The sequence below is a fragment of the Anarhichas minor genome, unplaced genomic scaffold, assembly GCF_050575085.1.
Source record: "Anarhichas minor isolate MPS153535 unplaced genomic scaffold, ASM5057508v1 ptg000001l, whole genome shotgun sequence".
Classification (NCBI taxonomy): Eukaryota; Metazoa; Chordata; class Actinopteri; order Perciformes; family Anarhichadidae; genus Anarhichas; species Anarhichas minor.
The window spans coordinates 388096-412470 of record NW_027466447.1 but is presented as its reverse complement, the minus strand read 5'-3'; the positions used below and the strand labels follow the sequence as shown (position 1 = coordinate 412470).

The 24375-nt window shown below is 41.7% G+C and overlaps 1 protein-coding gene across 1 annotated transcript; it reads left to right on the top strand.

Moving 5' to 3' along the window:
* Positions 1-21265: 21265 nt before the first annotated feature.
* Positions 21266-22609, top strand: LOC142962431 (uncharacterized). The gene has a single exon (XM_076103311.1). The coding sequence runs from the start codon at positions 21854-21856 to the stop codon at positions 22607-22609; it is 756 nt and encodes a 251-aa protein (XP_075959426.1). The 5' UTR covers positions 21266-21853.
* The last annotated feature ends 1766 nt before the right edge of the window (positions 22610-24375 follow it).

Genomic DNA, 24375 nt, shown 5'->3' with positions numbered 1-24375 from the left:
TTTAGTTTTGAGATGTTTCCAAGTTTCATTTATTTTCCAGGTGCTACAACATGAGATGGATGTGTAAAATATTTGAATCAGACAAAAGGATAGGATTATTAAAACACTACAGGCTAAAACATGGAAATGGTGGCTGCAGCCAATCAGTCCCTTGTCTTCACACTGATTGCCCTTGTTCGTTCAAAACATTTAATGCCCTCCGGACCCATTTGTCTCGACAGCATGTGGAGTTGGTGACACAAAGAGAAGTTATTTCACTTAGTTGTCTGCTATGCTGTTCTGTTTTTTTTTAATTCACAGAGGCAATATTTTGAGCATCTTGGTAGCCACTTAAGGAAGTTTGAAGTAGTTGCATGTGTCATTAAAAACTGCAACTTTAGGACAAACATTTAATCCACCTTTGCTACACATAGACACAGGGAACATGCTTCACATTCACCTGAGGACTTTAAAACTGAAGTCTTAGAAAAACACCCTAATCCAACTGTTGCTCAGGATGAGACCTATCTTTAGGATGACCCTGAGTCTTTGGATGAAGACCAACAGGAGTTGTCTCAAGACATAAAGGAGAAGTTTGGCCAGCTCTTTTTAAAATTGGAAAGCACTTTCAATGTGCCAAACAAGTGTATTGCCAAAATAGTTGATGAGCTGCAGTTTATATCTTGATGTGCAGCTGGATCTGGATCTCACTATCAGAAAAACAATTTTCTTCTCTTTAGAGGACAACAGAATTAATCTCATTGTGTACATTGATGACTTTGAGGTGTGTAATCCTCTCGGGACATCCCGAAAAAAGCATAAAGTCATGGCAGTGTGTTGGGAAACATTCCAGCACAGTTACGATCAACATTGGCATCTATTTATTTAGCTACTCTGTGTAAGGCGGAAGACACAAAGCAGTTTTGGATTTGACGGACCTTCAAAGCTTGGAGAGAGATGGCATTAAAATCTGGAGCGTTTCAACGGAGAACAAAAGAGCAACATACACTGCATGTTCAGATGGCTGAGTCTAGTCCAAACCTCACACATTGCTATGGTGTGAAAAAATGAGTGTGCATTGTCTGAAAAACTTGATCATTTTCATATAACATCTGGTTACCCTCCAGATGTTTTCCATGACCTCCTCGAGGGCATTGTTCCAGTGGAATTGGCATTGGCATTTCATATCTTGATCAACAAGAAATATTTTTTCTTTCATGGAACTCAACAATGCCATTCATCAGTTCCCATATAAGTGGAGCGATAAAATTAATTGCCCTCATCTTGTCCCTGGTAACTTTGCCACACGAAGATCAGTGGGAGGCAATGCACATGAAAATTGGTGCTTATTGCGTCTGCTGCCTCTGACAATAGGTTTAAAAGTAACTGAACAAGAGCCCGTATGGCAGATGCTGATGATCTTGAAAGACATTGTCATGTCTCCTGTCTATACAGAGGAAAGCATTTGTTATCTTGACAGCATGATTTCAGATCATCGAAGCAGATTCCTTGAAGCTTTCCCCCCAAAAAGACTCCTTCCTCAACTCATTCGTTTTCGGCAGGGAAATCGTTGCTAATTTTGAAACAGTTTTGGTAAGATTAAGATTTATAGTGTTACTAATATTTCAATATGAGTATTTACTGTATTGAAGCAACCTATACTTACCTAATGTTTCGTTCCTTATTTTATAGTAAAATCGTGTTGAAAATATAGGTATCAAATATGATACAGCAGATTTATAAAGTAATTATTCATCTGTAAATCCTTGTATTGTATTTCATTATGCAATCTGGATTATTCCAGATCACAATGCCAAATACACTGTTATGATCATGTAATTAAAAGGTAGAAATATCAAAGTAAGAGTGGAAATTTATGTTTTTATATATAATTTAAAATCCTTGGCTATCATAATCTTTTGTTGTACTGCTTAATTAAAAAAAAGAAAGTCAGAGTAAAAAATCATTTGTTTTTGGTGTTTACTTTTAGATGGCAAAAAGGTACAGTGTTGGAGATGTCAGCATGACTCTTGATGGCAATTCAAGTGACATTGAGCAGTTAGGGGAAGATGATGATGATGATGAGGAAGAATGGACTCCTAATGCAGTGCTTACTGAGGGAACCTCAGATAGTAGTGAGGAGGAAGACTTGCGAGATGAAAGTGTTGACCAGACTAGCGCAGAAGCAGAGGGCCCAGCACTGCATAATTAAAGTGTCGAGCAAATGAGCACAGAGGTAGAGGCCCCAAAAACACAGGATACAACAACAAAACAGTCAGCAAGCGGTAAAGTGAAAAGGAAAGAATACAGGTGGAGAAAAGTACAATATGCACCTCCAGCTGTTGAATTTGATGAATGTGTTGACGAAGCCACAGAAGACAGGTGTGCCTGGACACCATACTTGCATTTCAAACAGTTTGTTACTGATGAAATGCTACAGGAAATTGCTGAACAAACAAACAAACTTGTACAGTGTACAGAAACAGGGAAAGTCAGTCAACACAACTGCCAAAGAAATTGAGCAGGTTCTGGGTATGTACATGCACATGGGGTTAGTGCAGATGTCCAATGTACGAGCCTATTGGGAGATGGAAACAAAGCACCACACAGTTTGTGATGGCATGTCTCAAGATCGATTTCTGAAATTGCTGACAGTGATTCACTTTCAAGCAGTGGCGGCTGGCCAATAGAGGGCCTATGGCCAGCTAAGCTTATCTTATGATGTAGACCTTGTGCTGGAAGCAGGAAACAAAGCCTATGAAAAGGATGGCACACTGCTGAACAATCGAAGAGTGACAAGTAACATACTTGAGAGGCTAGCAGAGGCAATGTTTTGCTACACAGCATACCCAACTGGTATCCAGGTTTTAGGTGTGGTTGAAGCCTTGATAGAGATGTACCCATGCCTCAAAGAGCCAGGGTCTTTTAATGGCTTATACGGTTGGCAACAAAGGATCAAATAAAAAATGAGAAATTACCGGGCAAAATTAAGAAGTCGTCACATAGCCGTTCCAGAGCTGGAAGTTAACTCGCTGAACAATTGAAGCGCAAATGAAGAGGGTTTACCCAAAGGCCAAAGAAAGCTGGAGTGAACTACCTGCCACCACTGCCATTTCAATCAGGAGAGACTTGTTTTATAATTTAACATTGATTTATTATACATGCATCAAATATGAAAAGTGCAAAGTCGTTGGTGATTGGACTCCATCCTGAAGTAATATCACCGAGGGTAGGGATACTGAGGTCCAATAGGCCTAATCCACCCTGGAGTCCAGACACTGGTGGTGAAAGGAGTTGCTGCAATCTGATGATGAATCAGGAGCATGACTGTGACGCTGACTGGAGGTGACTGGGGTGGAGGAGGGTCGCATTTGCTTAACGCTGAAATGACAACTGACAGCAGCAGAGAGGAGAACACTATTTAAAGTTTGACAGCAACGCTATGATTGGCTTAAGGAAACTGTGTGCAGAATCTGGTTGGTTACTTAAAAGTGCACGCCCCCAATCAGCTGATAGAGTAATTACAAGGAGAAGAGAGACAGAGATTATGAGTGAGTGTCTTCCTGACTGAACTTGCGCTTCAGCTTCATTTGGTGAGACTGAGGACACTTCAGAGAAGGAGAGAGCAGATTTGCTGAAGGAAATAAAGAAGAAAAACAATGAGAAGATCATTGGTGAGAAAATGGAGAAGTCTCAACTTGCCCATTTAGAACACTGTTGCAGGCTTTTATTGCCAATATCTTACATGTTACTTCTATTTGTATATGTAAATACTAGTGCTGGGCAAGTTAACGCGTTATTATTGCGTTAACGCAGTTTTTAAAATGTATTATTAAGCAGACATTTTTAACACAAGAACCGGCCGCCGGGCAGCGAATGTAGGTGAAGTTTCCTTCACCTACATTCCCCTGGGTCCTAAGTCCCTCCAGTACAGCTTCTTATCACCCTCTATGTACCAACGTACAATTATAACAAATACCACACATATTACAGTAATCAGCATTGCATATGTGTCTGAGCAAAATACCAAAAAATTCATTTAAATTATTTTTTTAGAGTTTTTAAAAGTGTTTTTGTTTGGAATATGTATAATAAGCATATCATTGTTATTAATACTGAGAATTTAACAAACAAAAATCGCGATTAAAATTTGTAATCGTTGCCCAGCACTAGTAATTACATTCTCTGCAATATACAGGTGCTGGTCATATAATTAGAATATCATCAAAAAGTTGATTTATTTCACTAATTCCATTCAAAAAGTGAAACTTGTCTATTATATTCATTCATTACACACAGACTGATATATTTCAAATGTTTATTTCTTTTAATTTTGATGATTATAACTGACAACTAAGGAAAATCCCAAATTCAGTATCTCAGAAAATTAGAATATTGTGAAAAGGTTCAATATTGAAGACACCTGGTGCCACACTCTAATCAGCTAATTAACTCAAAACACCTGCAAAGGCCTTTAAATGGTCTCTCAGTCTAGTTCTGTAGGCTACACAATCATGGGGAAGACTGCTGACTTGACAGTTGTCCAAAAGACGACCATTGACACCTTGCATGCACAAGGAGGGCAAGACACAAAAGGTCATTGCAAAAGAGGCTGGCTGTTCACAGAGCTCTGTGTCCAAGCACATTAATAGAGAGGCGAAGGGAAGGAAAAGATGTGGTAGAAAAAAGTGTACAAGCAATAGGGATAACCGCACCCTGGAGAGGATTGTGAAAAAAAACCGATTCAAAAATGTGGGGGAGATTCAGAAAGAGTGGACGTATGCAAGTCATGGGTTTCAGCTGTGGCAATATTGAACCAATATATAAACTGAGAATAAATTATTTGTTAATTTAGCTTGTGAAACTAGAATTTTTGGCTGCAAATCTGTGATGAGCGACATGGAATTAAGTTGACATTATATTGCTCTGTTTTGTCAAAATTATTTTAAATGTAGCAGCACTTCACTTTGTTTTCATGTTGTTAGTGTCGTGGAGTCTCTTATTTTTAAAGAACGACATCGAGGGCTGCTGTGTTGACGTGAAGACTCACTTTCTCGGTCGGAGAAAACCAAGCTCATAGGATTTATTTAACATTGTGTCATACATGCGTAGCTAACCTTAGCTAACATAGGCATGCCTCAGGCAAAGTGCATTACATACGTTAACATACCAGGAGTTTGTAAGATCACGTTTGTTAAAATGATCGGTTAAGTTACGTGACATTTGTAGCTGACAAGCTAGCTAACGTTAGCGGCAGCTCGTCTGCCCCGACCGTAGTTGAGCCTTGGAAAGTAACTTTTAATGCCTCACTTTCAAACTTCAGAGGTTGACTAATATCTTACTGAGATTGTGAAGATTTTACAGATGATTCATACTTCATATTATGTCCATTAACGGACCAACGGGAGCTCAGGTAGACAGGTTGTGAACCTGAAATATCACTTTAAGTCCGGTAACGTTACAAACGTTGAGATTAATTGCACGGATAAACTGAATTTGAGTATTTTGCTAATTCTGTTTTGTGGTGTGAAATAAAACTAACTGTTTTGTTTTGTTTCAGGGAGTCAGGAGCTGAGGGGGGAGAATGATGGCCTCTTCACTGGGGACAAACATTCAGCAACCGTAGCTTTGAATTAAGACATTAGTCCATTTGTAATATCTCCATTTGACCATCCTGTACTTAAGGTTACAGTTACATTAACTCTCATCCTATATAAAGCCTTTACTAATAGGACAACCAGTAGAGAGGACAATACACTTCTGATGTGTTATTGTTGCTGTCACACAGATGACTGTTGTGACTCACTTTTTTCTTTTAATTGTTTAAACCCACAATAAGACATCCATGTAAATCAGGGGTCTTCAACGTTTTTCAGGCTAAGGACCCCCAAACTGATAGAGAGATGGAGCAGGGACCCCCCGACTATATATATTGTATACAATTGTGTTTTATATTAAACTGGGCCTAGTGCGATGTATAAACATACCTTGTTATTGTGCATTCAATACTAAGCTATTCAAATAATACACAGGTTCATATATTCATGTTTGTATTTTATACACGTGGAAGGTACAGTGAGTAGGGTGGCCGTGCCACTGCCATTTATAAACATACCTTGTCAAGTGATACCAATGCCAATATCAACAGGCTGTCAATTGCATGATAATCATGCATACAAGCTATTCAAATTGACGTTTTTATTTTAAACATAAATGTGGAAACGAAAATGAGTGATGGCCTATTAGTGCCACTGCCATGCATAAACATACCTGTTATCTTGCATACAATACTGAACGATTAAAATAATGGACAGATTCATGTTTTGAAAAAAATAATAATAACAATTTAAATTGTCTAATCAAGCAAAAATTTCGCGGACCCCCTGTTGAAGACCTCTGATGTAAATGATCTATATGTGAATTTGTGTATATTCTGCTGTGTAAATTGTGTTAATCTTCTAAGTTTGCATCCTTGTGTTTAACATTATTGATAAATGTTTGTCTTTTCATAATTTTCTCAATGTGACAATTTTGGAGAAAATAATCCTGCAGGGGAGGGTGACTGCCTTGCAAGCAAAAAAAGGGACAATTTATAGAAAAAATATGTGCATATGTGTTACTGAAAGTTAATAAACACATTTGCTCACATTTGTTTTGCTGCTGTTGTATTTGTTAACTGTCCTCTGCCTTAGGATTGCAAGTATCCAGGCTCTTTTCTCTACTAGAAAGATTCATTGAGAAATATATATATATATGTATATATATCAGTGGCGGGCCGTCAGGGTCTGCAAGGCCTTCTCTGCTGGCCTAAACAGAATCACAAAGCTATATCTATTTTATAATTTAATAATTTTTCTTAAATACACTACATGTATTATAATTTATAAAAATATTTTTACCATTATCTTATGTTCTCATTGCTCAGCTACTGTATTCCTCAGTTGCTCTGCTTCCAGTGCAGCTTGTTTTAAGTAGAGCTCGTATCCAATCAGATTGCAGAGGCCTGCAGAGTCTCACCTGCAGCCAGTGCAGATTAAAGTAAATAGAGACGATATTGTTGATTGTCATAATGTTCAACCAATCAGATCTTTAGTTTGACATGATGGGCGTATTCTTTGACTATCAGAGCCTGCGCGCCGGCCTATAATAACGTCAGCATTACATGCCGCTCAGTGTCCATGTGCAGCTTTGCCGCGAGGTGCAGAGTGTGCTGTGATTGGTCAGTGGGCGAGCACGTGACTATCGTGAAACGAAACTTAACAGCCAGCAGAGGCTGATGGGTAGTGAATCACATCACGTGATGCAGCTCAGCCAATCAAATATGGACATTCTGACTGAGTGAGCTGCACCATGACAGGGTGCTGAGACGAGGAAAGACATTGCAGAGCAGTACGTTCAACATTCAAGTTGTGAAAGTAAAATCCTATAATAATTTCTTTGGGTCATGGCTTGTCATTAACGAATGACAGTGGATCCCACAGTCAGACCAGCTGAGAACATTATATTGTCCTGAATTTAGGCTTTTGCATTTTCTAAATGCTCTAGCATTATTCAAACGACTTGTACCGAAAGGTTTAATACGAAGATGTACATAGTTGCAGCCTTAAAAATGAATAATAGCTGTGGTGCCATCATGTGGTTATAAGGTGGTATTTCAGCTGTAGTACAGCAGTGAAGGCCCAGGAATAAAATGCACGGCCTGCCACTGATATATATATATATATATATACAGTACATGTGTATGTGTATGTGTATGTGTATATACAGTTGTGTGAAAAAGTGTTTGCCCCCTTCCTGATTTCTTATTTTTTTGCATATTTGTCACACTTAAATGTTTCAGATCATCAAACAAATTTAAATATTAGACAAATATAACACAAGTAAACACAAAATGCAGTTTTTAAATGAAGGTTTTTATTATTAAGAAGAAAAAAAAATCAAAACCTACATGGCCCTGTGTGAAAAAGTGATTGCCCCCCCCTGTTAAAACATAAATTAACTGTGGTTTATCACATCTTTGGAAAGCTGAGTTCAATTCCTCTAGCCACACCCAGGCCTGATTACTGCCACACCTGTTCTCAATCAAGAAATCACTTAAATAGGACCTGCCTGACAAAGTGAGGTAGACCAAAAGATCCTCAAAAGCTAGACATCATGCTGCGATCCAAAGAAATTCAGGAACAAATGAGAAACAAAGTAATTGAGATCTATCAGTCTGGAAAAGGTTACAAAGCTATTTCTAAAGCTTTGGGACTCCAGCGAACCACAGTGAGAGCCATTATCCACTAATGGCGAAAACATGGAACAGTGGTGAACCTTCCCAGGAGTGGCCGGCCGACTAAAATTACCCCAAGAGCGCAGCGACGACTCATCCAAGACGTCACAAAAGACCCCAGAACAACATCCAAAGAACTGCAGGCCTCACTTGCCTCAATTAAGGTCAGTGTTCATGACCCCACCATAAGAAAGAGACTGGGCAAAAATGGCCTGCGTGGCAGAGTTCCAAGACGAAAACCACTGCTGAGCAAAAAGAACATAAAGGCTCGTCTCAGTTTTGCCAGAAAACATCTTGATGATCCCCAAGACTTTTGGGAAAATACTCTGTGGACTGACGAGACAAAAGTTTAACTTTTTGGAAGGTGTATGTGCCATTACATCTGGCGTAAAAGTAACACGGCATTTCAGAAAAGGAACATCATACCAACAGTAAAATATGGTGGTGGTAGTGTGATGGTCTGGGGCTGTTTTGCTGCTTCAGGACCTGAAAGACTTGCTGTGGTAAATGGAACCATGAATTCTGCTGTCTACCAAAAAATCCTGAAGGAGAATGTCCGGCCATCTGTTCGTGACCTCAAGCTGAAGCGCATTTGGGTTCTGCAGCAGGACAATGATCCAAAACACACCAGCAAGTCCACCTCTGAATGGCTTAAGAAAAACAAAATGAAGACTTTGGAGTGGCCTAGTCAAAGTCCCGACCTGAATCCGATTGAGATGCTGTGGCATGACCTTAAAAAGGCGGTTCATGCTCGAAAACCCTCCAATGTGGCTGAATTACAACAATTCTGCAAAGATGAGTGGGCCAAAATTCCTCTACAGCGCTGTAAAAGACTCATTGCCAGTTATCGCAAACGCTTGATTGTAGTTGTTGCTGCTAAGGGTGGCCCAACCAGTTATTAGGTTTAGGGGGCAATCACTTTTTCACACAGGGCCATGTAGGTTTGGATTTTTTTCCCCCTTAATAATAAAAACCTTCATTTAAAAACTGCATTTTGTGTTTACTTGTGTTATCTTTGTCTAATATTTAAATTTGTTTGATGATCTGAAACATTTAAGTGTGACAAACATGCAAAAAAATAAGAAATCAGGAAGGGGGCAAACACTTTTTCACACAACTGTATGTATAAATACATTTTATTTACAATAACTATAAATCATTGAAAATTGCTGGCGATGCAAACAGGAAGTCATAGTAGCATAGGCCGTCTCATTTCGGAGACCGCTCGGTCCAGCCTTCGTGGTCCTCAAAGAACGCGGCCGACGTGGACCCCGAAGGCTGGGTCCACCGATGGATGGAGCCACTGGATTGGGACATAGACAGTGTTTACAGTGGAAGCAGATCCCGGGATCCAAGTCGAACCCACCAATAGAAACTCCTAGCTCATTCACCAGCGTATGCCCCGCTCACTACATCCAAACTCAACTCGCAGCTTTTCGTTTTGAAAGCGTAGGTTGTTTTTTTTGAAAGCAAAGGATTTTTATTTGCAGCCAAAAATTCTAGTTTCATAAGCAAAACTAACAAATAGTATATTCTCAGTTTATATATTTTCACTTACAAACTTGATTTTTGATTGCAGTGCAAGAAATTTGCTCTCAAAACTTTTTTTTTTGTTTGCATAATAAAGACACAAATATACCTTCATACTAACCACCTGATTGAAAAAATATCACGTCTAGTGAAAATATTTAACGCGTTTCCCAAGTTGCACTTTGGTGTCTGCATCCAAACAAAAGGATTTTTTTCTTCAAGTGGAAGAGGATTTCAGAAAATATAAATGCAGTGTTTTAACATCCTTCTGTTTTTTGTTAAATATTGCCAGTTTATCTTTGAGAAAAAAAAATATGGTTACCTCAGTGACCTGAATGTAAACTAATATGAAAGACATGAACTAGGGTTAGGTTGGACCGAGAAATAGATCAGAAAAGAAATTCACTACATAAAAACTTAGTCTTTAACTATGTAAAAGTAGATTCATCAATAGTTACCTAAACTTACCAAGCATTTATCCAATGTCTTTCTGTGAGCATCTTAATTCTTTTGCATTATTGTATCTGTAGACTATTAATTGCTAGGGGTGCCTCATATCTTGTTGGTGTTGAGGTCTCTCTTGACTCCTCCTCTTTGAATCCTTGATTCCAGCTTTCAGTCTTGCTCTGGCGATGCTGTATGCTTCCTCGTCACCTGACTGAAAGACAGCTATTTTGACTTTGGATCGTGCCATCACCTCTCCATTCATCCAGGCTTTCTGGTTGGAGAACACTTTTATTGTTTTTGTGATCACCACATCATCACCACAATTGCTGATACTTGTTGTCTCTGTTGATATAGATTTTTCCAGAGTGATGTTCAGAGGGGTGGCGGCATCCCTGAACAGTCTGTACATTCTAAAATTACTCCAATAACCCATTAAATACTTTAGTTTCAGACAAAGCACCTGCAGAACTAGAATCAGCTTCAGCTGTTTCGTACTAATTAGCAAATATCAGCAGGCTAACTTGCTTAATTAAGATGGTGATCATAGTAAACATTATACCTGCTCAACTTTACGTTACCGTAGTCATCGTGAATACGTTAGAATGTTGATGTTAGCATTTAGCTCTAAGCACTGCTTGGCCTTAGTATAGCCTCACAGAGCCGCTGGCTTTGCTGAATTCATCTCGTCTTCTTCATGTTTATAACTTACTTTGCTAATTTTGTGATTTTGTTTGTTGCTCGCCCTGATCATCCTCGGGATTATCTGGCATACCTTTTACCTATTCTTTAGATATCATTTTCTTTTCTTATTGTTCATTTTTTGGATGGTAAATATTTCTTATGTAAGCCTCGATATGAGGTACTACAATGTAGTACAATCTAATAACACACCAAAACAACAAACCTCCCCAAATTTGAATAAACCGGTTTTGACAATTAACAACAGAACTGTATACGCTCCACAAAGGTAAGGATGGCTGATGATATATTGTATTACATTACATTATATATATATATATACTCGATAAAGCAATACAATTACATCACCAGATACAAACATTTATTATCGAAATCTTTAATCTCAAACTCTTGAAGCATGCAATCCATACCTATTCTCTGTTCTTTTTGTGGGCTAATAGTCCGCTTATCTTATTTCCATGCCGCACCTTATCCCCGTTTTGCTTCTGCAATGATCCAATTTCCCCAAAGGGATCAATAAAGTTTCATCTCTCTTATCGAGTTATCAAGTGGTTTCAGTCATTTTAGTGGCTGTCTCATCAGTGCAGGACACACATTCTCAAAAGCCTGTAATATCTGTTCGATCACTTCAGGTGGGAAGGATAAATGAGATGCACCTCTGTCGACACACTTTTCCATCGAGATGATATGTGAATGATCTATTATTCCCCCCTTTCAGGAGATTGGTTCTGCAGTCTCTATAAATTAGAATTCTTTTCACTTGGGCAGTTTGTCACTGTGGGCAAGATGCACAGCATGTGAGTGCTCACATGAGGCTCATACTCACCAGTACAGAACACTATCATCTATAACTGTCTCTTATCACTCATCTTGTCTTTTCATTGATATTTGTCTGACTTCTTCTGGACAGCTATTGGACGCATGCTTAGCTGTTGTGAAGTGTTGCTGTAAAATGAATACATTGAACCTCACAAACCCCCCTAAAATGATTCATTAGCATCAGAATTTGATTCATTTGGCCCAGTTACATTTGGAAAGTCTAGAAGAGACATTTGATAAAATTACTTTAATAACATGTTAATGTGTGTGGGGCGCCAACAGGAAGACGGCCAGCTTGGCCATCGGAAGTCTTGGATATGCATGCTCTCAACCTGCTCAGCTGGAGTAGGACTCTAGTGTGCATGCACACATAATTTTGTGGAAGCCTGCAAAGGTTTTTTTCGGTGTATGAACTACAGTGTGGATACCTGACCCAAGCCTGGTGGGACAGATTCCGACAATAATTTACAAATGACGGTTAGGCCGACTTGACATGATGCTGGTTATTTTAGTGAAAATATAGTGTGATTTCAGCAATTCATCACACATTCACTGCGCTTGGTGCTCAGCAGCGCCATCTCCTGAGAAGAGTAGCCCAGAGAGGTTGGTGCTCTGAATAACCATATCTGTATATTCCAACACACATTTACGAACGGTATACGGTTAGTCTGGAGAAAACCCACACAGGGAAGAAGATGCAAACTCCACACAATAGGGCTGTGCAGCCTAGGAATCCAACCCCTGGGTCCCTCTTGCTGTGAGGCGACAGTGCTAGCCACCACACCCAGTGTTGCCTCAGTAAGGAAAGTAGCTATTGGCTGTCCTAAAAGTCGCTAAATGACGTCATCGCCTAATTTGCATAATTGTAATGAGCGATGTAGGAGAGAGGCGGGAACAGCGGTGGCTTTGCGCATGCGCGATTCATTTGCAGTCTGGACACGGAGAGTGTGGGTCTCCTCTTTCTGCAGCTGGGACTGCTGCGCGAGGGGCTTTCACGTCAGAGTCAAAACACCAGAAAAAGTAGCTAGATTTGTCGCTAGTAGCTTTTGACAAAAAAAGTCGCCATGAGGGTTTGGAAAGTCGCCAAGTTGGCAACACTGACCACACCCCCGTGCAGCCCCTTAGCGTTGAACAATCTATTTAAAATATATATGTATAAAACGTTGTGAATGGACATTTTATGTATAGCCACATTTTAAGTGTTCTAATGCCACCTCTTGGTATTTTTACTCAATGCTTTACTCGTGCCACAAAAATGTAATGTTTTGGGATAGAATGTCTTCATTTGTGGGCTTTCCCAAGCAAATATGGATATATCTGATTGTTGGACTTGGGGTGGGGTTGGGCTGAAATATGTGGCCAGAGCCGCACTCTAGTATGTACCTATGGAGCAATGAATGGGGTGCCATCTTTGAAAGTGGTATCTTGCTCTCTTTAATACAACCATGGTGAAACTCCTTAAAAACATTACTTACTTAATTTCTTTTTGGATACCCCATGAAACGAACTGCGATTGGTGAAGTTAGCTTGGTTATGTTTAATTCTTCAGTTTCTGACGCTGATGGAGATGGTCTCGAGAAAAGACTGAATTGAAATGAAGGTTCAGTTATCTTTTCAGTAACACACATAGCGTAACAATCTCCACTGCAAATCTCCTGCTCACCTTAATCACAATATTTCGGGAGGGGTGAGATGATCACACAATCACAACATAAATCTGATGGTCACAGGTACCAAGATTCAAGCTGCCTCTTCAACCTAAAAACGATTGGTATGGATTGTTCTTTGTGGGCTACTGTAGAAACATGGCGGACTATGTGGAAGCGTACCCGCTCTCAATGTAGATATGAAGGGCTCATTCTAAGCTGATGATAACACAACGATCCTTAGTGTCAGGTGATTACACAATTGAAAACACAGCCCAACGATGTAGCTAATAGAAGGAATTATTTACTAGGCAGCACCCATTTAAAGAAGGAGCTCTTAACAAGAAAACAACTCTCACTGTTATAACTCAAAAAGCAGGACAATGACGAAGCTTCCTTTGTGACTTTCTTTGATTGGATATCGACAGGGAACTTGAACAATGTGGGTCTACGTTAGCAATGTTATTCTCCAAATTGAAATAGTTTAAACCACACTGTACTAGATATATTGTACACAACGTCACAATGTTGTTTTATCTCTTTGAATTATGGGACTTTCAATGCTGATAAAATTTCTACACTCAACATCTCTGTGCTTAACCAAACACAAATTGAAAAAGAGCATTAGCCAATCAACAAATGCAACACCTTGTACTAGTTCAAGGAGTATTGGGTAATTTGTCTTAGGAAACAGACAAACAAACCTTAACTTTGACGGTTCACATGCAGCTGGATTTGTTGGTTACACGAACGCCTTATTCCTTCTACTTTGACCATGGATGTTAATCAAAGTGTTTATATGACTCACATGCACCTTCTTGACCCGGTGAGCCCGAGCATTGCAATTGGTATAATAAAAACTAGTGCTGGGCAACGATTAACATTTTTAATCGCGATTAATCGCAATTAAAAATATGTTCATTATTGAACTTTGCCATTGTTATGGCAAAGTTAAATAATGAATTCAAAAGTAGTGTATTGCCGACTTTTATTTTAAAAGTACTGCTATATGAACAAAAGGGCAATAACATTTGGTTTGCAAACACTTTAAACAAATAAGATGCTTTTTAACAGCAGTATTCTCTTTACACAGTAGCAGTTATATTTCTTGCACTGTGCTCAGTGTGTTGACTTTATTTGAAACGTTCCACTGCTGTGCAACATGAATAAAATGTTCCATGCACGTTTCAGCAAAATGTCTGTCTTCTGTTTTCATGGTCGGAGCATGTGAATGCAGCTCCCTGTTCATCAATATAATGCACTGTAACTCCGAGGTAATTATGGTTACCCAGCGATGTCCAGTAGTCTCCAGTGAGAGCAACAGCTGGTGCACGTTGTAATGCCTTCGCTTTTGTAGTCTTCTCCTTTTCATACAACTCGTGTATTCTTCTTGTGATGGTGCGTCTTGAGGGAGGCTCATACGTGCCGTGCCGTCATTCGTTGCGATCCTAAAGGTGCGTTCACACCAAACGCGACACGAACGCACCTTGAGAATGTTCCTCAGACCGACATTTCCACAATACTAATCGGCTGCAGTTTGTAGCTATCCACTTCTCTGTAGCATTTGTTAGCTTGTCTTACTTTTGTTTATCTATACGTCTCCCACACGCTGCATCCAACATAGTTTGCCGAAGACTTCCTCCACCGCTGCCAGTGAGCAACGGAGTTTCAAAATAATAATTAAAAAAGAAATGCGTTAACACGCGATAAAATAATTGTAGGCGTTAATTAATTAATGCGTTAACGCGATAATAACATGTTAACTTGCCCAGCACTAATAAAAACACATCAGTCTTCTCTACAAGGATATCTCGTCCCGTATAATTACCAAGAAAGTCAAGCATCAGTTATGTCATCAGTTGACATTTGCGGATTTGCGCAAATGTCAACTTTTGGGGGATATTTTTAGTTGTGAAGGTAACATGCATTTTCACCTTGGAGGCAGGGATGCAGAAATAGAGAGTAGATGAATAGACGAGAGAGGACAACCGGGGGGGAACAGTGATAAATGAGCTGACAAATGTTGTTTGTGTAAAATCATGATAGCCGTGAGAGAGCTATAATCCACACTGGCGAGCTGAGCCAGAGGGACACATGTGAATGGATGTGAAGAAGGCAGGGAGAAAACAGAGGTGTGTGTGTGTGTGTGTGTGAGAGAGAGAAAGATGGGACGAGAGAGAGACAGACTCATAGCTAATCCATATCATCAGCCGTCTGACTGAAAAACAACAGGCATTCCTTTTGCCAAGCGTCATCACATGCACGTCCAAACAAAACCGGTTTTGAAGAAATGGTGCATCATCAGTTGCACCATAGTTTTGCTAAAAGATCCTCGCAGGAGACTGATGTATTTCTTCCAGGTTCAACAGTCCAATCATAGCTTCGCAAGAACTGTAGGTACGTCAAGCTTTGCGTGAAGTGTGTGAAGAATTTAAGTATTAAAAGCATTATTAGTAGGATTAATTGCACCCCTAGTGGTGAATAAAAGTGTCACAATATATAAATGTTAAAATGTCACAATATATTTACTTATGGAATGTATTATATGTTTACAGTGTGTTTACTTATATAGGATATTATATGTCTGCAATAAGTTTACTTGTAGAGGTCTTAAAACATAATCATTGAATGTATTAAACTAAAAGTATAGTCACATGTAGATAGTGTTTTGAGCCATGAGGCTGAGAGAGGAATTCTTGAGGACAGGCTTCAGATACCATATAAGGGAATAAGTTGAGATCTAGAGACATCACCATGGACAGGAAGTGGCCGCAGAGGAGCTGGACAGATGACCAAGAGAGCAGGAGGAGTCCGGACGACTTAAACCAAACACTAGCTGTGTCTCAATTCAGGGGCTGCATTCGTAGACCGGTTGTGTCACAGTGCGGCGACTAGGCTGTCCCATTTCGCATGTTTGTTGAAGACTCCTTCAAATGCAGCCGACGAATGCAGCCTTCAGCCCCCAGATTCGGCTTCACTGCGGTTCGGAAGTCCATTACTGCGATGGCTTTTGCAGATGATCTTGTAATGCTGAGCAGTTCTTGGGAAGGCATGGTGGCTAATATTGCAATACTGGAGGACTTTTGCGAGCTTACTGGGATCTCCGTAAGATACACCTTCTATACCTGTTTCCCATTATGGGAGGGCGTCCAATTTGGCTTTGGTTTTTCGAGTAACGAGTCTTTGCTTATCGACCTATCTCTCGGACCATAGCGGAAGCTACAGACGAGACTACTCCCTGAGAGCAATCCTCTTCCATGACTCGGAGATCAGAGGATCCCTCGGCCCCACCGTCTTCCCCAGATGCCACTATCTCATCAAAGATTTGCTTGCCGTTGACTAGCGGTGGTGTAGCTGGGGCTGTTCTTTCCCCGTTGGTATTTATGCTTGTCGGCCGAGGACTCTTATCCTGTCTGAGAAAGACCAGGTGCAACCGTCTGCACTTACTTCTAACCTGTTCCGCCGACTTACCCGTACCAAGTAGGACCGCCAGAGCGACACATTTATCTCTAGACAGTTTTCCTTGGCTTGCCAGTTTCACCTTTCCGACCTCCTCTTCCGACCATAGCACAATCGCAGTGCTGTCACGCTGATGCTTGCTCCAGGCCACCTTACCAAGATAGGCACTCATGTGGTTCGCACGCTCATGCTGGGAGACTCCTCTAAGCGAGCCAAAGGACCTATCACAGTAGTCACATTTGAACCCGCTGCTGGTACACTCCAGAGTGTTTAGATGGCCGGTAGACAAACCCATTGACCAGCCTCAAGGCCATACGCCGGTAGACAAACCCATTGACCAGCCTCAAGGCCATACGCCCCCGCGAGAGAACTCGCAGGACGCACAACCGAAGCCGACAACACTCCACAAGCACCACTCAGCTCAGCAGCCGGCGTGCAGAACACCCTCGCAACTGCCCCGCTACTCACCAAGTCGGCCGATTTGTCTTCACAGGTGACTAGAACAGGCCGGGATAACTGCTCGCTTGAGTGTTCGAACCCGCTAATCCCAAGTGCGACCGTGTTTACCCTGGTAGAAGACTCCGCTTGACTTGAACCAGCACACCTTTCATCCGATTGGCATGATGGTGGCCAGGGTTCTTGCACCTCGAACGAGTCTTTCTCCTTCCGTGTATTGAATCGTGTGCTCTTCTTAAGGCTCTCTCTTTCTCCGGGTTCAGGTTAGGGTTAACCCTAACCCTAGCCTGTCCTTCTGGACCATACAGAAGGCCTCCCCACCCTACTGCCACCGGTGGGTTTCGGGCTTGAGGGCGCACTATTCTCGTCTACCAACAAGTGGCCAAGACGGTTAGTAACACCACTTATACTCTGGGCCCTATCCTCAGAGTATTGTTCTGCGTTACCTCCCTTTTCAGGGGAAACAAGTCTTCGCTTCAGAGAGCCTGACAGGCAGGCTCTTCCAAGGCTACTTTCTCGTATATTCGACACTGGTGTTGAGCCAGCTCTATGGGGTGACCCTAAGTCCTCCACAGGCACCCGCTCAGAGCCCCGCAAGCACCGAAGAGGCACATACGCTCGCCCAGGCCGCAGAAGGGGTTAACCCCCACGGCCTGAGACCCGACGAGCACAATGCCCCTGGACCAACGGGACTACAGCCACCAGTAGGTTGTTGGGAAGGACCAGTCTCTGAATCCCGCAGGTGCCTAAGAGACACGGACAGCCGCCAAGACCGCCAGGCCGCGGAAGGAGTTAACCTTCGCGTCCCGGAGCCCGCTGCATTCCTGGACCAGCAGGACTACTACCCCCCGTGGGTTGAGTTAGGCCCGAGCCAGAACCTTGCAAGCTACTTGGAGAGAGACGCACCAAAGCAACATCTAGCCCAGGGGTCAGCAACCTTTACTGTCCAAAGAGCCATTTTGCTCTATTTTCCACCAAATAAAATTTGTCTGGAGCCGCAAAAGCTATTCGATATCAGCTTATATAAGTTTTATATATGGCTATATTATATATACATGTTGAGCATATTCCTTATATGAGTAGCAAAGCCATGTTGAGTGGCCTGTGCAGTGATGTCACGTGGGAGGATGTATGCCTGTGTGCACTGGGGTGCTGTTGTGTGCATGCGCAGAATAAACGGTCAGTGAGTTCCCAGACCAAAGAGATGATGGTTGTCTGCCCTTTTCCTCCCGTGAATGCTAGCTACTAGGAGCTACTAGCTAACCACTTTGGTGACTGTAATAACGAAGATAGCTGCAGGAATGTCTAACGCTACAGGTTATGGGCCCAGTCAATCAGGCCAAAGGTGGTTCAGACTTTTATTCGACGGTGATGAGAAAAATTACGAGCTCTGGGAAACGAGGTTCCTCGCGCACATGGAGTTACGTCGCCTCAGAGAAGTTATCTCGGAAGACCCGGAGATAGCTGAGGATGACGAAGAAGCTCTCGCGGAAGACGAGGAAAAGAACGGTGAGGCATATGCAGAACTAGTGCAATGTCTAGACAACAAGAGTTTGTCATTGGTAATGAGGGACGCGAAACGTGACGGAAGAAAAGCACTGAATATTCTTTGCGAGCACTATGCGGGAAAGGACAAACCCCGCGTTGTGAGTTTGTATTGTGAACTTTCCTCGCTCCATAAGGCTAGCAATGAAACGGTCACGGACTATATTATTCGAGCAGAGGAGCATATTAGTGATGGGCTTCAGATGGCTATGGTAGTAAAAGGACTACCTGATTCATACAAGCCATTCATCGTGTACATCACTCAGACAAGTGACACTGTACCGTTCGGCGAGTTTAAAACAAAACTGCGAAGTTACGAGAGTACTGAAAAATATGGGAAAAGTGATGTGAATGTTGAAGAAGACAACGTGATGAAGACTAGCGGGGCAACGAGGTCACGAGGAAGAGGAAGAGGGAAGAAAATGGACATGGATGATGTCGAGTGTTACACGTGCGGTAAAAAGGGACACATGGCCAGGGCATGTCCTGACAGTTACCATGTGAGAAGAGAGGAACGAAAATGGGACACACCACAGCGAGGAAGGGGACGCAGCCGAGGACAAGGCCGTGACCATGTGAAGAAAGCTGATGGAGAGACAGAGGCAGAGCATACATCTTTCTGTTTCAGGATGAGTGACTGTCCTGCACAAAGAGGAAACAAGAAGGGTCTCATGGTCGACTGCGGCGCCACAACACACATGATCAACGACGCCACAAAGTTCAAAACAGTTGACAAGAGCTTCAGACCCGAGGACCACATGATCGAGATCGCTGACGGATCCAAGGTGAGCGGGATGGCGAAGATGAGGGGAGACGCCGAAGTCTACTTGCTGGACAGCGAGGGACGACAGGTGAAAACGAGGCTCAAGCAAGCACTCTACATCCCATAGTTTCCACAAAACATCTTTTCAGTCAAAGCAGCGACAGCCAACGGAGCTGAGGTCCGCTTCAAGGACGGTAATGACTGGCTGGTCCACAAGGATGGTACCATGTTCAAAATGGACGTGTATGGTAGGCTGTATTACCTTAGCACTGTAGAGGATGAAAATGTTGATGAAGTGTATGGTTGTCATGACATTCAAACGTGGCATAGGATACTTGGTCATTGTAATTTTGATGATGTTGCAAAATTAGAAAAGGTGGTTGAAGGGATGTCTATAAAAGGGAAACATGACAAGTCCAACCAAAACTGTGAAATATGCACACAGGGCAAGTTTACACAAAGCAGAAACAGACAGGCAGACGCTAAAGCTACAACCGTATTAGAGCTAGTACACACAGACCTATGCGGTCCGATAGAACCAGCAGATAAAGATGGATACAGATATGCAATAGCATTTACTGATGATTACAGTGGGATGATTTTTCCGTACTTTATTAAAGCAAAGTGACACGACAAAAGCTACAGAAAAATTCATAGCAGATGTAGCTCCATATGGAAAGATAAAGTGCATAAGGTCTGATAACGGCACAGAGTTTACCGGGCAGGAGTTCCAGTCTTTACTTAGGAGTAACTTGATAAGGCATGAGAAGAGTGCACCCTACTCACCTCATCAGAATGGAACTGCCGAAAGAGGTTGGAGAACCTTATTCGAGATGTCTCGATGCATGCTATTGGAGAGTAACCTCAAAGCAATTATGGACATATGCTGTACAGACAGCAGCTCAAATCCGCGGCTAGAGCAGACACCTTACCGTGTTTTCACAGGAAAAACACCTAACCTATCTAACATGAAGATATTTGGCTCTGAATGCTACGTATATCAGCAGGATAAGAATAAGCTGGATTCTAGATGCAAAAAGGGGATCCTTGTAGGCTATGACAAATATAGTCCAGCATATAACGTGTATTATCCCGAGACAGGAAAAGTCCTCAAACTTAGGCTGGTGAAATTCCTCACCAAAGGTAGCGCAGATAGCCAGACTCAGACAGATTGTGACATGGGGGAAGATATTGAGAAAAGAGATACACCACCGAAGATAGTCAACCAGGGTCAGGGACAGCCTAAGGAGAGTAAAGAGTCAAATGTTGAGGAGACTGCTGAGGCAGGTCCGACCCAGACAGATAGTACTCAGAGAGAAGAGGGAGAAAAGAGATACCCTATGAGACAGAGAAAGGCTCCAGAATACTTAAAGGAGTACCAGTGTAAAGCTGAGCGTAATAATGACGAAAGTGAAAATGTAGATTATTTCTACAGAGTGGCTTATGATGTACCTAAATCACTTAAAGAGGCAATGGACTCTAAGAAGTCAAAAATGTGGGCTGACGCGATGAAAGAGGAGATGAACTCTTTGACAGAGAATAATACTTTCACTCTGGCCCCACTGCCAAGAGGCAAACAAGCAGTGGGAGGTCGCTGGGTATATGCAGTGAAAGAGAGCCCAGATGGATCTGAGACTTGTAAAGCCAGATATGTCGCAAAGGGGTATAGTCAAGTGGAAGGGATTGATTATAAAGAGACTTTTTCACCGACAGCCAACATGACCTCTGTACGAGCATTAATGCAGGTGGCTGTACAGGAGGATCTTACCCTACACCAAATGGATGTGAAGACTGCTTACCTCCATGCTCCAATAGACTGTGAGGTATATATGGAGCAACCGGAAGGTTTTGAGATCAAGTCAAAAACAGGGGAACACTTAGTGTGTAAACTCAACAAGTCATTGTATGGTTTAAAACAGTCCGGGCGGAACTGGAACATGTTACTGCATGATCACCTTACAGAGAATGGTTTTGTGCAAAATGATGCTGATCATTGTGTCTACAGCAGAAAATCTGAGAACGAGAAAGTGATTCTGTTAGTGTGGGTAGATGACTTAATCATAGCAGCGAGTAACAACACCTTACTCAGTGATGTAAAAGAAATGTTGAAGAGAAGGTTTAAGATGAAAGATATGGGTCCACTTAAACACTTCCTAGGTATCGATTTCAGACAGAGTGAGGGAGAGATCAAAATGACTCAAAAGAGACACAGAGAAAATATTAGCGAAATTTGGAATGTCCGAATGCAAACCGAGATCCACCCCATGTGAGCAAAAGTTAAATTTTGACAGTGAGGGTGAAGTTATCGATTCGACAGGATATAGAGAGATAGTAGGTAGCTTGATATACATTATGACATGTACCAGACCTGACCTGAGCTGGGTTGTGAGTAAACTATCTCAGTACCTAGCAGAACCAAAGCAACAGCATTGGGCTACAGCAAAACACATACTGAGGTACTTAAAGGGTACTATAGATCAAGAACTACACTACCAGAAATGTGAGGAAAGCCTACTACAGCTGGAGGGATATAGTGATGCTGATTGGGCAGCCGGTAAGGATGATAGGAGGAGCACAAGTGGATACTGTTTCAGCTTAACTGAGAATGGTCCAGTTATATCGTGGAAGAGTAGGAAACAGCCAACGGTGGCATTATCCACCTGCGAAGCAGAGTATATGGCACTTGCAGCCACTACTCAAGAGAGTATGTACCTTGTACAACTACTTAGAGGAATAGATAGTAGTAACCAGCATGTACCAGTCAAGATATATGAGGACAACCAGGGGGCGATAGCTTTATCTAAGAACCCAGTATGCAGACAGAGAAGCAAACACATAGATATAAAGTATCACTTTATACGGTCTGCACACGCAGAAGGGAAAATATCTATAGAATACTGTCCTACTGCAAACATGGTAGCTGATGTTCTTACCAAGCCAGTGACAAAGAATAAGTTTGAGAGTTTCAAGGGGTATTTGTTTGGTGAGTAATGTGAACTGACAGATGTAAATGTTTTTGAAGTTTTTAGAACACTGCCAGTATGCAAAATGTTTTATTTTGGAGTTATGTATTTTTGGTTTTTATTTACCACCATAGAGAGCTATACACATGTCTTTGAGTGGGAGTGTTGAGCATATTCCTTATATGAGTAGCAAAGCCATGTTGAGTGGCCTGTGCAGTGATGTCACGTGGGAGGATGTATACCTGTGTGCACTGGGGTGCTGTTGTGCGCATGCGCAGAATAAACGGTCAGTGAGTTCCCAGACCAAAGAGATGATGGTAGTCTGCCCTTTTTCTCCCGTGAATGCTAGCTACTAGGAGCTACTAGCTAACCACTTGGTGACTGTAATAACGAAGATAGCTGCAGGAATGTCTAACGCTACAATACAAAAACTATAGTTTGTTGTATTTATGAAATAATAGAACAAGAATAAAGATAATTATTGACATTTTATTGCTATTTAAACTTTTATGAAGAGGAGAAAAAAAATACACTAGCATGTGTAGGCCTACATTGAGGTCAATTAAACACATAACTATGCAGGCCTTGAGTCCTCCCCATAGTTGTGAAATAACTTAGAAATAAATATAACATATAGCTGCAGAAGTGAATCAAACAAGGAACAATTCAAGTCTATTTGGGCCCTCAACATGTTTGTGGAAAATAAATAAAATAACGTTGAAATAAATATAACAAAGCTGCAGCCTAATATCTTAAAAGGAGTAAACGTAACAAATAGGCCAGTTTGTATTAAAGTAGGACTAAAGTCCATTTCAGTGCGCTGTCATCCTCTTCTTTTTTTCCTCAGCCACGTACAGCCATCAACCGTCGCGCCTGAACATAAAAACACAACTACATCAGTTCAGGATCTAAAATAAATATTTTTCTCTAAGATAATAGCCTATTAAATGATAGTGTTCTCACCTGTTTAATGTGATTTTTGTTTCTGAACATCGCTGCAGAGTTTCTCTATGTCAGGGCTGTAAGATGTGACTTTGAGCGTCACACAGGACTGCAGGCTGTAATCTGTGAGGCGGGAGCGATATTTAGATTTGATGTAGTTCATGCTTGAGAAAATCTGCTCGCATAAGTACGTTGATCCAAAGATGGACAGGACTCCAAATGCATACGTCTTCATGTTCATGTAAGTGTCGGGAATGGCATTCCATGTTTCAAACACAAGTTTGTCGGGTTTGGGGAGGTTTTCAATATCGCTCCATTTGTGCTCTCTAGCGAGGACGGCCTTCTGACGGGCGACATCTTCAAGATCAGCTGTCAGGCTTTTGAACTTGGACACCCATAAGTCTTTATCAGCTATGTCCGCGAGTTCGATTTCCAGATCAGGTTGACTTACTCCCAGGAATGCAGACATGTTCAGCTGGGATGGGTCGATGTCCAGGGGTGTGACGGGGAAGGATAATGTGCTTTTTTCCTCCCTGAACTCGCTGAATCTTTTCCCAAATGCAGTTTGCATTTCGATAATTGCATCCTGTAAATACTCACAATTTATATGAGTATTTTTTTTCTCTGAACTCTATCAGGGAGGGGAAGTGAGAGAGCGTGCCGCTCTGTACATCTCTGGCAAACAGTCATCTTGCGCTCAAACGCCAAAACATCCTCCAGCATCTGCAGAGCCGTGCCTCCCTTTCCCTGGATACTTTTGTTCAGCATGTTTAAGTGACTTGTCATATCTACCATGAAGTGCAACTTTTCCAGCCAATCTGGATCTCCCAGCTCAGGATAGGTGAGGTCTTT

What these genes read in the sequence shown, in the direction of transcription:
- LOC142962431 (XM_076103311.1), top strand. Translation starts at nt 21,854, where the DNA reads ATGTCCGAATGCAAACCGAGATCCACCCCATGTGAGCAAAAGTTAAAT.